This window comes from Mizuhopecten yessoensis, unplaced genomic scaffold, assembly GCF_002113885.1.
Source record: "Mizuhopecten yessoensis strain PY_sf001 unplaced genomic scaffold, ASM211388v2 scaffold10621, whole genome shotgun sequence".
NCBI lineage: Eukaryota > Metazoa > Mollusca > Bivalvia > Pectinida > Pectinidae > Mizuhopecten > Mizuhopecten yessoensis.
In genome coordinates this window covers 29,101-46,408 of record NW_018408638.1, presented here as the reverse complement: position 1 = coordinate 46,408, position 17,308 = coordinate 29,101, and the positions used below count along the sequence as shown (strand labels likewise).

Genomic DNA, 17,308 nt, shown 5'->3' with positions numbered 1-17,308 from the left:
CCACAAACTTCTAAATAAACAGTATGACTAACAGATATAAACTATAGTAATACAAACTATAATATCGCCGTCACCGACCACAAACTTCTAAATAAACAGTTGCTTCTTGAAAAACGATATAAAGAAATACAAATGATTACGGTGACGTCACTATGGACATTAAATCTTATAGTAAAAGAATAAAATGCCTAGAATGCCCATATTGAATTTATTTTTTAAAAACTTTTCAGTTTTATATTTGATTCTAGTGTGCTTTTGATTATGAACAATTATTGATCCCCCATAAATTGGAACTTTTGGGTGTCATTAATGTATTCCGCATACATTGGATTGTATCTGTGTAATAAACTGAGCTACTTGCCAGGGAATTGGTTTACCTACAACATTAACGGTTTATGTCTGGTCAGATTATATCAGCAATCGTCAACATTACGATTTAGATCACCTGGTCGATATATTCTTTCGAATTTCATTTCTTTATAAAACTGCTTTCAAATATACCTACTGTTATGTTGTCCTGTCACAGACATGTTAATTGTGTCGACTAGCACTTTGTTGTCATGTCACAGACATGGTAATCGTGTCGACTAGCACTATGTTGTCATGTCACAGACATGGTAATCGTGTCGACTAGCACTTTGTTGTCATGTCACAGACATGGTAATTGTGTCGACTAGCACTACCAGATTTTTTATTACAGTTTGTGTCGACTTGACATAGCATATTTTGACTACAGTTTTGTCAACTATCCCTATCATATTTATTGGCGATTTAAATATATTCAGTCTGATACTATGCATCGTAGTTTGAGTAATAGACTAGATCCTTATATCCTCATATGTAAGTGGCGAGTGTTTGCCTACACGTGTTAATCCTGATAAAGGTAAAAATGTTTTAGGTTATAGATTATCAAATCTATGTAAAGCAACAGGGCTTTGTATATTAAATGGACGTGACCCACAGGGTTATTCTAATGATTATACTTTTTGTGGCACAAATGGACTCAGTGTTATTGACTATTGTTTAATACCTACCTGTCTTTTCAGTAGTATATCTCAGTTTCTACCACAAAACGCTGTGTTATTCCACTCTCATATCATTGTATAAACACGCAGACTGTTAGATAAATATGAGTTATATACCACACGTGGTATATGACCTACATGAGTTTTGATTGGTCGAGAAGATGAACTTTGACCGGGACGACTTTTTCCACGCGCTTTTTGCCACCGTCTGTTTTGTTTACGTCGTCTGCTGTCAACATTCGACAAATGTTGATGACTTTGTGAGGTTATGCGGAAAAGGCGGTTATTAAGGCAAGATTAAAATATTATGATACTTAAAGATTTGATCGCTAGTTTCAGGCGGAATTGCTACAGACGCTCAATATCGTTTCGACGTCACCCCGTCGCGTGTCCAGGTTGTGAAACCAAAATAAGATCTGTCACAGTGTCGGAAAATATTTCGTTCTCCCAACGTCCCGTTATCACTATTTGGACGGTCTGACTATGGCTGAACTTTCACTATAAACGTCAACCATAGAACCGTCACGAAGAAACGTAGGCCAATGGTTTTGGACATTGACAGTTCGTCACTTGGCGGGAGGCAGACTTCGTACGATATGCTTACGCGCATATAGTCTGTGGTTAATTTATATAAATTAATGCAATACTGCTACTCTCAATATTTGAAGTCGTTCATCTATTATATGTTTTCATAAAGTCGTTGCCGAAACATTAATTATGACATTTATTAGATTTGTAAAAAAAAGAAAGCCATTTTTGAATATTAATGAGTGACTTTTTACATATGGGCCATATCACTACGCCAGCCTTGTCAACAAACACATGTGCGCATGTTATTTCCGACTGAATCATGAGATTGTGGTAGAAACAGATCACACGACTCGTGGTTGTGGAGTATGGTATCTATTTCACTCTCGTTAGTTAATTTTCAAAAGTTACAGAAAGACACTCGCTAAAGCCTGTGTCTTTTGTAACTTTTGAAAATTAACTAACTCGAGTGAAATAAATACCATATTCAACAACCACTCGTTGTGTAACCTCTATTTATTGTATGTAACTTCACTGACTTTTCTGATCATGCCCCTCTACATGTTCTGATTAGAATAAATCTTCCCAGTGACACAGGTGATTGTGATAGAAGTTTGAGTGGTACTAACAGGCCAATATATAAATGGAATGACGATTATAAAAAACAATTTATTGAATCTGTATTAGTTAATATTGATAGGCTGAACAATACTTTAAAATTTGTATAGTGACATAAGTCAGAAGTCTATAAATGATATGGTAAACAATTTCTCAGTTGAGTTTAACACTCTTATGGATCCATTTCTTTCGTGTTTTAATATGTAATGTTTCTAGTAGTCAGTCAACTCGTATGACAAATTTTGCAAGTCACACTTTATGGTCTGTTAAACATAAACCGTGGTTTAATGATTATCTCATACACTTACGTAAAGCTTACTTGTCAGCTCTGAGAATTTTTAATCATGACAAAAGCTTAATTATTCATAGTAATTTGATTATCAACAAGAGAAGGTACAAGGTTGTTGAATCTAATTATAAAAGACAGTATTTGAGTGAAGAGGGTGATATGCTGGATTTTTACAAAGGCACAACCCAATGTCTTTTTATAAGATTTTTACTAAACGTAATACAAAGAGCCGTTCATTGAATTAAATCAGTTATATGAACATTTTAAGGATCTAGCGAACCCAGTCAACACTAATACTGTTTCTGATCATTCTGATCAATCACATGATGATACACATAGTACTAATTCAGATAATATTGTCTATGAAGAGCTTGAAGCTAGCATAACGGAGGAGGACATTTTTACAACAATTCATAAGTTAGAAAAAGGCAAAGCTCGTGGCCTGGATGGTATTTTAAAAGGTTGTCTTGTTAAATGTAAACACATCTCGGTTCCTCTTCTAGTAAAAATGTTAAATTGCATTTTTGAATCTGGGTATTTTCCAGAATGTTGGTCATCGGCCATTATTTTTCCAGTACATAAAAAAGGTATTTTAACCAACCCAAATAACTTCAGATGGATTAGCTTGATCAGTTGTGTATGTAAACTATTTACATCTATTTTGAATACTCGTTTGTTAAACATTTGTGAAAATAATGACATCTTGAGTGATGTACAGTTTGGTTTTCGACCAGTATTAAGTACAGTTGGTGCCTTTTTTCCCCCAATGCAATAATAACTAAAGCACTATCATCTAAGAAAATTTGTATTGCTGTTTTGTAGATTTCAAGAAAGCATTCGACTATGTTGATAGAGCAAGTCTCTGGTCTAAACTTATCAAGACTGGAATTAGTGGAAAATTTCTAAGAGTTGTTAAATCTTTTTACAGCTGTGTTAAATCCTGTGTTACAGTGAAAGGAATGTGTTCTGATTTTTTCCGAAACAATATGGGAGTATAACAAGGAGAAAAATTTATCTCCTCTACTTTTTTCTCTCTTTATTAACGATTTTGAGTAAAAAAAATATTAATAATAATACTAATTAATACACTTTTGGTGAACTTACGCTATGCTTACTATTATACGCTGATGATTAAGTGTTGTTCTCAGAAAGTGTTGAAGGGCTCCAGAACATGCTTGACAGCCTTCATAAATATTCATCAGATTGGAAATTAACTGTTAACAGTGATAAAACTAAAATTGTTGTTTTCCGTAATGGTTACAAATTTTAGATAAGGAAACCTGGATGTTTGATGGTACTCCTATTGAAATTGTGGATGAGTTCTGTTACCTAGGCATGCATTTTAGATATAATAATAATTTAAGTATTGTCCAAAGTTATTTATCTGGTCAATGCAGAAAAGCTCTTTTTGCTTTATACTCTAAATGTAAAGATTTAAGTCTAAATGTAAAAACCATGTTAAATCTTTTTGACACTTATGTCAGTAGCATTTTATGTTATGCATCTGAGATATGGGGTTTCAGAAAATGTAATTTAATCGAAAAGGTTCATTTGGATTTTTGTAAGAGATTGTTAGGAGTATATATTTTGAACTTGGTAGATATCCACTTGAAAGTATGGTATTATTGCGGATCTTCAAATACTGGTTTAAGATTTTAACCACAAATAACTGTATACTGCAGGTATCATGTCAGGAACTGCTTCATCTGTCAAATGTTAATCGTGTATACAAAAATAATTGGGTATCTTTTGTCAAGCATAAATTGTTTTCCCTCGGTTTGGGTAACTTGTGGATTAATCAGCAAAATATTGATGTAAAATCTGCATTATTCATGCTTAGGCAAAGAATTTTTGATCAAACCCAACAAAACTTTTTTTTAATACTTGTCCAAAATGCTTTTTATGCAGACACATTGTTGATAATTTTTGTCTTCAATTTTACATACATACCAAACCAATCAAGAATTTTATTATCAAAATTACGAATGTCCTCGCATTGCTTGTCAGGACGTTATAATAACATTGAAAGATCTCGGAGGTTATGTACTCATTGTTTATTAGATGTGATTGAAATTGCCAATGGCTCACTGAATTGTGTTACATCAGAAAATCAAAAATGTTTTTGAATTCCATTTTTTACTAATATGTCCTTTATATCAAATATTAAGAGTTAAATTCATTAAAAGGTACTACTGGCGTAAGTCATCTGTCTTCAAGTTAACCCAGTTATTAAGTGTACAGAACAATAAGGAATTACATAATTTATGTAAGTTTATTTTTGAAGCGAAACATTTGAGATCAAGAAAGCATACTTAAGTGATTATTTGTACAGTTGTAATGATATAAAATACATTACTACATGATCTTATGATTATATGTACCTGTGCTTTTTATACAGCATTCTCTTTGCACTGATTGTACGCCATGACATATCATGTAATTTGATTGATTAGCTGATGAGCAAAATTGCTCAAGGCCTAATAAAGAACTTGAACTTGAATATTTTGATAACAGATATGTTGGCAATGTTGATAATCCCAAGGTATACAACAGGTCAGCGAGTATCTGACCACGACAAGAGGTGCAAATGTCATGTAGTACGCCGCACACTTATTATATATATATATCCAATTATAACCAAACACGTAATCTAACGACGGTGTACTGACAACTTCTTTGATACTGACTTCATAGAATCATAAATAACTCCAAATTAATTGATCGATTGCTGTGCAAATAAATGAGTTGTATTGATAAATCTAGCTTAAACGTGTTTTTATTATAAGTCACGCGTACCAATACAATGGTGTCCATTCAATGTGTGTACCGTGTACAGAAATACACCAGACTAACCACATAAAGCAACAAATACTCTGGAGACGGGGCAGGTATACAAAACAAACTGTTAACCTCTATTGGGGAAACTTAATGGTAATTATAGATTTATCCATATAATTATTAATAGGCATCAGAACATCTCGACATTAAGTTGTTTCATTATTGAGTGGTTGACAAGTGACAGGTCTATATTGAAATTTTAATTGATATATATCTTAAACATCTTGTTCCCGCCGCCCTAGGTCAGAAGCCCTCCCCATTGTAAACATTCATTGCAGCTGAGTAAACTAAGACATACAACCGTTATCGATCGTGTACACAGATCGAATTTATAATGCACGTGAAAGGAGTGTTACTGGTTTTTGTATCAATTAAAACTTACTCGTTTAATGAGTCACTTAAGGTGTATGTACACATACACATAGCCGAGTAAAGTAAATACCTGTCTCAGGTGTGTCAAAGAGTCTACGCCTGAACTCTTCTTCTACCAAACATACAAATATACGTCATACATGAGTCGAAAGAAGGTGTAGTTAATAACCCCTTATCTAGAATGAAGAATACTCAAAGTTGCAATTCTTTTACTTTTTTAGATTTTTTTTAGTTCAGTTTTGGGTAACAATCATTATATTGTACACGATTAAGACGGTCGACTAACGAAAAGAAATTCTATGTACAGATACATCTTTTGAGAATTTCATAATAAATTTCTTTGATGAATCGCAAGAGGAACCTTGTTTTCAGAAGAATATTTCTTGTTACTCCACATGTGGGAAAGTCCTACTGGTAGACATAGAATGTTTGATGTGAATATCATACACATTCATTTAACGTATTCTAGTTTGTGGGTGCCAATTATAGCATACAGATTTACCTACCGCTGATCAAAGGTAGATATGCACGTAGGTGTATATGTTTATTGAACCTGAACACTAAGCCTGGAGATGTTTAGTGTCAGTATTGACATATCTGCATGACCGACATTACATGACGTTACCAGGCAGGAAACCTCTTCTAATGAGACATATGTACGTAATATAAGCTCGCTCTCGCCTTTTTTCAACTTCTACTCTAATTCGAATGTTCACTAATAAATACATCACTCAGCATGTCTGTTATTAATCACTTCAAAAAATAAACACATACATCATAATCTGATGTAGCTTAAAATCATAGCAAATAGTTCTTATGTGGTTTATGAGACCAGTTTAAAAAAGAAACATTGGATTATCGCTTCTCTGTTTGTTGAGGATCCTATGTTATGTTGTTTGAATTCAGATATTATACTTGTATACATGATACATGGAAAAGAGGTTTAATTCTTCCTATTCACAAAGGTGGTAACAAGTCTCGGTGTGATCCCGCTAATTATCGACCAATTTCCCTGTTATGTTGTTCCTACAAATTATTTGAAAAGGTCATCAGCAATCGGATACAGGCCTCCCTGGCGACTACAGTCCTTCCCTTCCCGAATCCACAACAGAACGGTTTCCGAAAATATTTAGGATGTACGACGGCGTCTTTCTCTCTCCAGGAGACGATTTACCATAACCTTGAGTTAAACAGCACCGTTTATTTAGCCTTCTCGATATTAAAAAGGCCTTCGACACTGTTTGGCACGGAGGGCTAATGGCAAAAGTAAAAGATCTTGGAGTCAATGGAACGACGTCACCTTGGTTTCCTGTTGAGTCAGGGGTTCGACAAGGAGGAGTGCTGTCGACATTTCTATACCAAACAATCATCGATTCCCTTCTTTGCAAGTTAGAGAATAGTAAGCTTGGTGCTAAAGTCCAATGCTTATTAACTGGAAATCCGACGTTAGCCGACGACATATCCTTGATCACAACTTCCCCGCTTTCACTTCAAAAGCTTCTGAACATTTGCTATGAATACAGTCGTCAGTGGAAATTCGTATTTAATCACTCAAAGTGTAAAACTGTTGTAATTGGAAATTATATCCCAAGACAGCCTCATGCTAGTTGGATGCTTGGACCTGCCACTATTGAGACCACCTCCTCTCAAGTTCATCTAGGAACTATTGTAAGCTCACAAATGTCTAACGCCGAACGCATCCAGGCTGCGTGTGACAAAGGGAGAAAGACGCTACATTCTATCATAGGGCTTTGTCCCTCAGCATGTGATATCAATCCTTTAGTAAAAATCAGTCTTTATAAGAAAGTGATACTACCTTCAATTCTATATGTATGTGAGCACTGGGTTCAACTCGGTAATACCGACCTCGCGAAACTTAGTCGCTTTCAACATTACGCTGCTAAGGTCATTCTTGGAGCTGATCGTCTTGCCAAGTCAGATATTGTTGAGCCTAACCTTGGTTTGATTATAATTTCTGCAGCTATTGATAAGAGGAAGCTAATATTTCTGGGAAAGCTTGTTCTAATGGAGCAGTCTCTCTTAACTAAGCAGATCTTCACAAGAAGACTATATTCATTCCTTCATTTGCAAACGGAAAATGTTGGAAGTGTTCGTGAAGGAGGGTTTGTTCCGGATATTGTGCAAATAATCTACAAATATAACCTGTCGTCTTACTTGGTTGCACACCTTCGTAACTACACGTTCCCCTCTAAGCTTCAGTGGAAGGGAATAGTGAGAAATTCCATAATGGCTACAGAAAACCTGACCCTAAAAGATCGACTAAGAAACAACCGTGATTTTGATATATTTAGGAACTGTCACTCCTCCTACAACCCGTACATTATGTTGCGCGCAGCAAAATCTAACAGAGACATAGAAGAAATTTATTCATTGTGCAGATTATTGGCAAAGCCTTCGCCACCTGACCAGAACGTTTGCTCCAAGTGTTCCCAGCATTTCTGTGACGTCATATCTCACTATTGCTGTACCTGTGAGTACACCAGCGAACTCCGGGCTCATTTTCTTCAGATGATCCTGCATAAGTTTGGATTGAATGTGTTCAATTACATTGATCAACATGACACTGCTACCTTTGTTCACAATTTATTAGGTGCAAAAACAGGTCCCCAATTTCAGGATGATACAACTCAAAAACTGTTTCTGATGCATGCAGCATACTTTGTCGTGCGCGCTTCGCGAACTCAAGTGAATGGAATGATTTAAGAAACCATGACTAAGACTTTTACTCGCATTCGCGAGGACACAGTTCTTTAGCTGCGCCCTACCGCGGCATTTTCTGTCCTTTTTGTAATTTTTGCTTTTTTCTTGTACACAAATATCTCCTTTTTGGAGGAAATAAAGTTTGATGATGATGATGATGTATATCGAAGTATATGGAAAAGAACGAATACAAAGTATATTGTGGCTGATGTTTATTTCTGAATAAGACATTAAAATGATATACTAAGCAGGTGATATGTTAATTTAAAGTGACTGATCTAGCAACACGTGATTTGCAATAAATGATTATAAACTTGAGAAACTGCTGAGTCTATTCAGAGTCACGTCCAATTATGTGTTTATGCTTTATATTTGTGTGTTACAGGTCAATGCTTTTGAGTATGCACACTAGTGTGTCGTGTTGTGCTGTTATCATTTGAGTATGCTCAATAGTGTGTCGTGTTGTGCTGTTATCATTTGAGTATGCTCAATAGTGTGTCGTGTTGTGCTGTTATCATTTTAGTATGCTCAATAGTGTGTCGTTTTATGTTGTTATCATTTCAGTATACACAATAGTGTGTCGTTTTATGCTGTTATCATTTGAGTATGCTCAATAGTGTGTCGTGTTGTGCTGTTATCATTTGAGTATGCTCAATAGTGTGTCGTGTTGTGCTGTAATCATTTGAGNGAATCCCCAAATATTGAAAGTCTTGTACTAGAAATAACTCATCAGACAGGAAAGATCTTATTTAGANGCAGTAAGTGACAACTTCAGATGAAAATGCTCTATATTCGAAGATATTTATAATCAATACACTGTTCACTCATGTGTCTATAAATAGAATCTCCATTGACTAGCTCGGCTACCTGTCCTTTGTCTACTTACCTGTACACTTCGCGTGTGTATCACCTGTATTCGCGTGCCTAGTTGCGCGATCGGTAACTGTGTTANATAATTTGTCACAATTAGTTAATAAAGCTACCCATTTTACCGAGAATTCATCACATATACTTGATCTCATTTTTGTTGATAAAGTCCACTTTGTGGCAAATGTAGATATAAAATCACCACTCTGAAATATTATGTTCCAAAGCCTCAGTCATATCAGAGAACCATATGGGACTACAAAACTGCTGATATCGATGGTTTGAACAATGCATTAAACACCGCCCATATTGATATATTCGTTGGTGTTTTTAATCTTTTAGACGATATCATTGATAATGTAAACAAGTTTATCTTAGATACGTGTAAAACTTTTATCATAAACAAAGTAGTCAATATTCTTTAGGACTAGAGATAGATACTACAAATTATTTCAAAGAACAGGTAAAGATTTCGATAAGTTCAGGTTCCAGGTAGCACGTAGGGAAGCAAATCGGGTAAAACGCGAAGCACTTAAACGCTGGCAAGAATCCACTATTACTAAACTATCTAACAAAAATACCAATCCTAAACTTTTCTGGTCAATTACTAAATCACTTCTAGGCAAAACTGGCGATCACACTATACCTCCTTTAATGGAAAACAATCACTATATACACGATGATACTGATAAGGCAGATCGATTTAACACGTATTTCTCTGATCAATGTACTATCCCGGATAACATTGAGAAACCAGTACTACCCCAAACTAATGTAAATAATAACTTACCTGTAATTAGTACCGTACAAACCACTCCAGAAGAGGTATGTAATATTTTTAAGTCGCTAAACACCAAAAAGGCAACAGGGCCAGATGGCATAGGAAATTTTATTCTTAAAAATTGCTGTCAATCATTATGTCATACTTGGGCACATATCTTTAATACTTCTCTCAGGTCAGGTATTTTTCCCACTTTGTGGAAAACAGCTCAAGTTTGTCCTATTCATAAAAAAGACAGCAAAAATGATGTTAAAAATTATCGGCCAATATCACTTCTTTCAAATATATCTAAATGTCTTGAAAAAATAGTATACAAACGTATTTATGAATTCTTTTTGGCAAATAACATTCTTATCAAAGAAAACTCTGGATTTAAAAGAAATGATTCTACCATTAATCAGCTGTTAAAAATAATCCACAGCATTTATAAATGTATAGATAATGGTGGGGATGTTTGTACAGTATTTTTAGATGTCTCAAAAGCTTTTGACAAGGTGTGGCACGAAGGTCTACTTCACAAATTAGAAAACATAGGTATTAGAGGTAGTTTGCTTTGTTGGCTTAAAAGTTATCTTTATAATAGAAAACAGTATGTAGTCTTAAACGGTCAATCTTCTGGTCATAAATATATTAACTCTGGTGTCCCCCAGGGCTCGATCCTTGGACCGCTCTTATTTTTAGTATATGTAAACGATATAAATGTAGGCATCTCATCTGACATTAACTTATTCGCTGACGACACATCTCTCTCATCAACCATAAATAGCAACGAATCGGTAAATACACTAAACGACGACTTAACTACTCTGTCTCAGTGGGCAAAGCGATGGCTTGTCACATTTAACGCACTAAAAACTGAATTTGTTATTTTCTCTAAAAAAAGATTTGTTAATAAACCGAACCTCCTGCTTAACAACATTCCGATTAAACATGTAATTAACCATAAACATCTGGGCATAATTCTATCGGGTAACCTCAGCTGGCATTCTCATATTTCAGAAATTGTAGCCAAAGCAAACAGAATACTAAATATCTTACAAGCATTAGCTTATATTATCCCACGTTCTTGTCTTGAAACACTATATAAAACTATGGTAAGATCGGTTATGGAATACGGCAATATTTTATTTGATAACTGCAGTCAGCAAGAGTCTGACCTTATTGAAAGTGTTCAGCGTAGGGCGGCATTAATATGCACAGGCGGTTATAATGTTACCAAATATACTAAACTGCTGGGTGAATTGGGATGGGAAAAACTAAGTGAGAGACGAAAAAATTGTCAGCAATATATATATGTTCGACAATTATGTACAAACAATAGATATATGATACATGTTGGTCACTCCCAACATGAATTTCTCTCAAGGAATTCAAAAAGCCATATTTGAATTATGTGAACTCTTTTTTTGTTTTTTCACATCACTACAACTAATACATGTAACAACTCGGGTTCATGTATCTCTTGTATAACTTGGTGAGAACACATGTGTATATTTATCATTTCTATGCTAACGTTGTTGTAGTTGCAATGGTCCTGTTTATATCTATTGCAGTATCAGGCTTCTGAAGATACTGGTACAGTGTATAACCCTTATGGAGTCATGTTTTAGGTTCAAAATATGTTCACAATATAATGCTTTTCTTACATTAAAATGTAAATGATTAAATTGTTTTATCATTTGGTTATTCAAAAGGAATGGATATTGCAGCCGTTGTTTCTTTAATATTTGAATACATTGTATTGAGAAATTGAATGCTGGATCAGAGTTACAGATTGGGTACCATAATTACTTAATACTGATTTAGAATCATCTTCGAGCTAATTTTATTGCCTTCGCATGTCACCTACAGACCAGATAAAGCTTGTAAATGAAGGATGCAGTAAGATCATCAGTTCTTTGTTGTTTGTCTGTCTGTTCTTAGAAATGATCATGCATTTTGTAGGTCATAAAAAGATAAATATGCGTACTTATTATAATTGTGATTGCTCCCAGGGTCCTTTTATCCCAGCATGGTGACCGTTTATCATTGAAGTGGTTGAAATCAGTGTCCTATAATGAAAAACACCTACTGGCAATCCGGAGGCACGGTAGTCTAGCGGTAGGTCGCTGGGCTCGTAAACCGAAGGGTTACTGGTTCAAGTCACGGCACCACACTGTGTTGTATCTTTGAGCAAGATACTTTACTCCTCTTGTTCCAGTCTACTCAGCTGTAAATGAGTATGTGGTTGGGCATTGCTAGAATTATAGAATGCTAGCTGTGAGCGCCGGAATGGCAGCACAAGCTGTATGCTCCCCAGGGAGTTGATCCATGAGAAAGATGTTGACTAAGGCCCTAAAACCACGGATACAGGGTTCGATACTAACACTAGTCTGCTAGTCCTGGTCTAGTAGATTTCAGCAAGGACTAGTAAATCACCTAATTACCTAACTGGTCCTTTGGACTTGTGAAAAATATAATTATAATATGCGAATACTCCTTTTTTAAAATTTAGAAAACTGCTTAAAATAATATTGCATGATTATTCTCAAAATATTACTCAAACTTTACCATATTTGTGTGGCAGTACTGTATTTACCAGGAAATCTGCGACAGGTTACATTGACGAAGGACTAGTAAATAATCTTTTTAACTAGTCATGTGAACTACCATGCAAAAAAAGTAAGTGTCTAACCCTGGGAAAATTATTTGTGAACCGCTTTGAGACGACCTAGGAACTAGGTTGTGATGGAGCGGTATATACATTTGTAAGATTATTATTATAGACAACTACCAAAGTTTCTCCAGGTCTGTTACCACCCAGGAATACATTCATGCTAGCCCCTCCAAGGGGTCATACAGGTCTAAGATATACAACATAGTAATAAGTGAACTATAGGTTACAGGTTGATTTTGAAAAAAAATACAAGCCAACTTATGTTTCATAGTAAACATCAACATTTTTTTAAGAGTTCGTGGCGTTGGGCTTGGCAATTGAGGCAAATATGTAGATCTTTCATGAACTGAAAAAAAATGGACATTGTTTATATGATTTTATTTTCAGGTCACTGAACTATGTGCGTTCGCTTATAGTCAATGCCTATTTCATCATAAATGTATTTATATACGCTTTTACCGACACATATAGCCTATGGTGTAACGGATGATTTATATGATATACGTACGGTTCGCTAAGCAAGTTGATACATTGACATGTCAGTGTGCAAGGAAATCATATCAAACCATTTCACTGTATTTTTACCTCGTGATTCGTTAGATTTAAACTTAAGTTGTCATCTTTCGCTTTGTAAGATACATGTTGACGGAAATATAACTTACAGGAGAATAGTCCTGTCATTTGCCGTCTGCTGCTTCGTTTGCGGTTTACGTCGTCTCCTATTATCGTTTGTATTTTTTGTCGTTTGCCTTTATCGTTTGTGATTCATGACGTCTGCTATCACCATTGGTGGTTTTTATCGTCTGTTATTGTCGTTTGTAAATATGTAACTTCTATTAGGTAAAAACAAATTAAGAAGCAATTTTGTTCAACTAATTTTTATTAACAATGAAATCGCTTAACATGTTTCTTGGTAAAGCAGACTTTCGCCAACTCTGACAAACAGCGGGTCATAAAGAGCGGAGGAGAGACTGATAGTACCAGAAGTGTTACTAATGTGCGACTGCAGGACAACATCTAACATCTAACACACAACCTCAACCAAAACGTCTGCTCTCAACTTGAATCTAGAATTAAAATTAGCATTACTTCAAAACAGATATCTTTTTTTTATATTTATTTTTCAATTTTGCATTTCAAGCACAAGGGCCCTGATATACAATAAGAGTCTACAATAGAAAGTTTAAATCCCCATTTGAGTCCCATATTTTTTTTTTCCTTCCATATTTTACATTTAGGTCTCAGAAGACCCTTAGTGCAAACGGTTTAACGATCAAAACTAAATCAGACGCAACAACGAATGATGCTTACTGGTGATATGGAAAAGATGTTATTTGGTTTTAACCCTGGTACGTAGCGGGGTAGCTGCTGCCTCCAGCATAGGGGTAGCCGCCTGTGCTGTAGGTGCTGGGGTAGCCGCCTGTGCTGTAAGTGGAAGGGTAGCCGCCTGTGCTGTAGGTGCTGGGATATCCCCCGGTTACGTAAGATACACCGCCGCTGGGGTAGTAACTGCCACCACCCATGTAAGACCCGCCGCCTCCACCAATGTAGGACCCGCCGCCTCCACCAATGTAGGACCCGCCGCCGCTTAGGTAACTTCCACCACCACCGCCGATGTAGCTGGGTCCGCTAGTGACGTATGTGGAACCACCGCCAAGGTAGGATCCGCCACCCATGTAAGATCCGCCACCCATGTAGGAGTTGTCGTAGTAGGCTCCTCCAGAGGCGGGGTAGCTATAGCTGTAGGTAGACGGGTAGCCCATTTGGTGGTAGCCGCCGCCGTGGCCACCCATGTGCCAACCCTTACCTCCCTTGTAGCAGGGTTTGCCTGGAAAATGAGGAAAACTTTATATGTCTATCTAAAACGGAATGGGAAGAGATATTCTGTTTACCAAGGAGCGTGATTGGCCCTTAAGTGTTCAGTGACTGCTGTTTTGTATAAATCTGGCATTATTTTGCGAAATCCTTCATATTAGAACATTGTTTTCTCCCACGCAGTTCGACAAGTCCTCCTTTCAACCCAAAGGATCTAGGAAAATCTTCAATTCTGATGCAAATAACGCTAAGTAAAGAACAGGAAATCGTTGAAAATAATGAAAATAATGGAATAATGGAATGATGCAATCATAATTATATTAAAGTAATAGACTAATGGCATAGAACCCTTGAACCATTCAGTTACCCATATCAGCCGATTGTCGATGAAAATGTCATTATTTTACAATAGTATCATCTGAAATTACAGCTGCAGTTTAATTCTGGTCAATCAGCTCGTCAGTTTGCACACCATTTACTGATACTACAAATTAAAAATGATTTTGGTTTATTGTTCACAGAGTTCTATATTGCTACTTATGAAATTGTCATCATTTCATAAAACACTGCATTCCAGCAAGTTAATTGTCCCTAAAAGATGGGGGAAATTAGAGAAAGCGCCGGTATTGAACAACGTGATCTATACAACGCTTTGTAGGAACTCTTTGTTCGTATATTGCTAGCACGTGGTTTTACATAATGTACTTGGTCACTTACCCTTAAACATTGGCCTAGGCGGGCGATAACCGCCGGGTTAGAATTGGTAACTTACCCTTAAACAGGGGCCAAGGCTGGCAAATACCGCCGGGTTAAAATTTCGTAACTAACCCTTAAACATTGGCCTAGGCGGATGATAAACGCCGGGTTGACATTGGTAACTTATCCTTAAACATAGGCCTAGGCGGGAAATAAGCGCCCGGTTAAAATTGGTAACTTATCCCTAAACATGGGCCTAGGCGGCCAATAACCGCCGGGTAAGAGTTGGTAACTTATCCCTAAACATGGGCCTAGCCGGGCGATAACCGCCGGGTTAGAATTGGTAGCTTACCCTTAAACATGGGCCTAGCCGGGCGATAACCGCCGGGTTAGAATTGGTAGCTTACCCTTAAACATGGGCCTAGCCGGGCGATAACCGCCGGGTTAGAATTGGTAACTTACCCTTAAACATTGGCCTAGCCGGGCGATAACCGCCGGGTTAAAACTGGTAACTTACCCTTAATCATGGGCCTAGGCGGGCGATAACCGCCGGCCTCTGCCAGGGCCATCACTACTACCAACACAGCTATACACAACACGGCTTTCATGGTGGATATTCTGTAGAAAAAAATGAAAATTGTGAAATCAGATATTTAAGTTGGGGTCCAAATTTCGTGGTTTTCCAACAGACCACCATTTCGCGGACCTATGATTTTGTGGATGAAGGTTACCAACGAAATCAACGAAATTAAAAATAATACCATGACAATTAGTGACTTCAAAGTAGCGCAATTTCCATTTTATATTACTTTTTTCATTTTGAAATATAAATAAAGAAAAAGTCAAATATCAAACAGAAGATATCAAACATCTTGTTATTTCGATAAACGATGTCCTTCTATACAGAAAATTACAAAACGAGATGGGAAATCAAGGCTTTCATATTTGATGAATCAGTGTGGTACTTCTTTATGTAATTGATGGCAAAACTACGATTGTAATAATGTTAAGCATGTTCGATTTCTGAGTATGTCAATTATAGTATTCATGAAATATTGAATTCTACAATTTCTAAATGTTTGATTGATAATAGCGTTACTGAAATAATAATTTAAAAAATAATACAACCTCCGAGTTTGTCAATAATAGAAATATTAAACATGTACGTAAACCATGGTCATTTAGGGAAGCAAATCCTTTTCAGTTAGTATGAAATCACTACATATTTATAAATAGAACGTTAACAAGGAATACACTTGAATTAATTAATCAGTATAAATAAAATATAAATGATAATGAACGATAAATCTATTTCTCCTCCAAGAGATGAACCAATGGCTTATAATTATTTTCTCCCAAGACAAATATATATGTGATTTATGTTTTTACTTTGAACTTCAATAGAAAGTTGTCATAGAAGTAAAAGTAAATAATAAATCTGATAATGGTAAGATTTCAAAATGAAATATCGACTCTAAGAAAATTCGGAAACTTACAAATAACTTATTGAATACGTTAAACGCTACCTAAGAAAATTCGGAAACTTACAAATAACTTTGAATTGAATACGTTAAGCGCTACCTTACCTTTCGACGGGTGATGTCTGTGGATGAGGAGGGTATACCTGGTTGTCGTCAGCACCCCCTTATATATAACCCAGTTACTACAGTCCGGCCACCAATACACAGTGATTGATCGTGAATTACCGACCTATGTCCTCATACACTCACTTAAATTGTCAAAACATCGCATCGCTCCCGGCTTTCTGCGCACGGTCAACGGGTCAGCAAACGTAAAGATTGACGCATCCACTTCCGGGTTTCCTGGTTCAGGCACAATCGCTTAGATAATAGTTTGTTTTGGCACCATTAGTGATATATGACGTATACTTTGCTAACTACAGCTACCCTCAGAAATGACTGACAAGTATACCTCCACAATGTGATTGAATGAGACTAATGCATTAGTATAACACAGGATCGGGTACATCAGTGTTTGGGATTGCATTAACAGTTTCGTTTAGCATATTCTTCGTTCGGTTTGTTATTTCAGTTGATATATACACTGTATCAATGTAACAACAATAACTGATGGCGCTGTGG

General features: G+C 36.2%; 1 protein-coding gene across 1 annotated transcript; it reads right to left on the bottom strand.

Moving 5' to 3' along the window:
- Positions 1–13,557: 13,557 nt before the first annotated feature.
- LOC110461475 (dormancy-associated protein 2-like) lies at positions 13,558–16,894 on the bottom strand. Its single transcript, XM_021514938.1, has 3 exons — positions 16,793–16,894; positions 15,724–15,824; positions 13,558–14,523 (listed from the first exon to the last, which is right to left on the bottom strand). Exons 2-3 carry the CDS (start codon positions 15,812–15,814, stop codon positions 14,036–14,038), a joined length of 579 nt encoding a protein of 192 aa, XP_021370613.1. The 5' UTR covers positions 15,815–15,824; positions 16,793–16,894; the 3' UTR covers positions 13,558–14,035.
- Positions 16,895–17,308: the final 414 nt, after the last annotated feature.

Excerpts from the sequence above, each read along its gene's own strand:
- LOC110461475 (XM_021514938.1), bottom strand. The coding sequence starts at position 15,814 with ATGAAAGCCGTGTTGTGTATAGCTGTGTTGGTAGTAGTGATGGCCCTG. Across the intron at positions 14,524-15,723 it reads GCCTAGGCCCATGATTAAGG|GCAAACCCTGCTACAAGGGA; the intron begins GTAAGTTACCAG and ends CTCATTTTCCAG.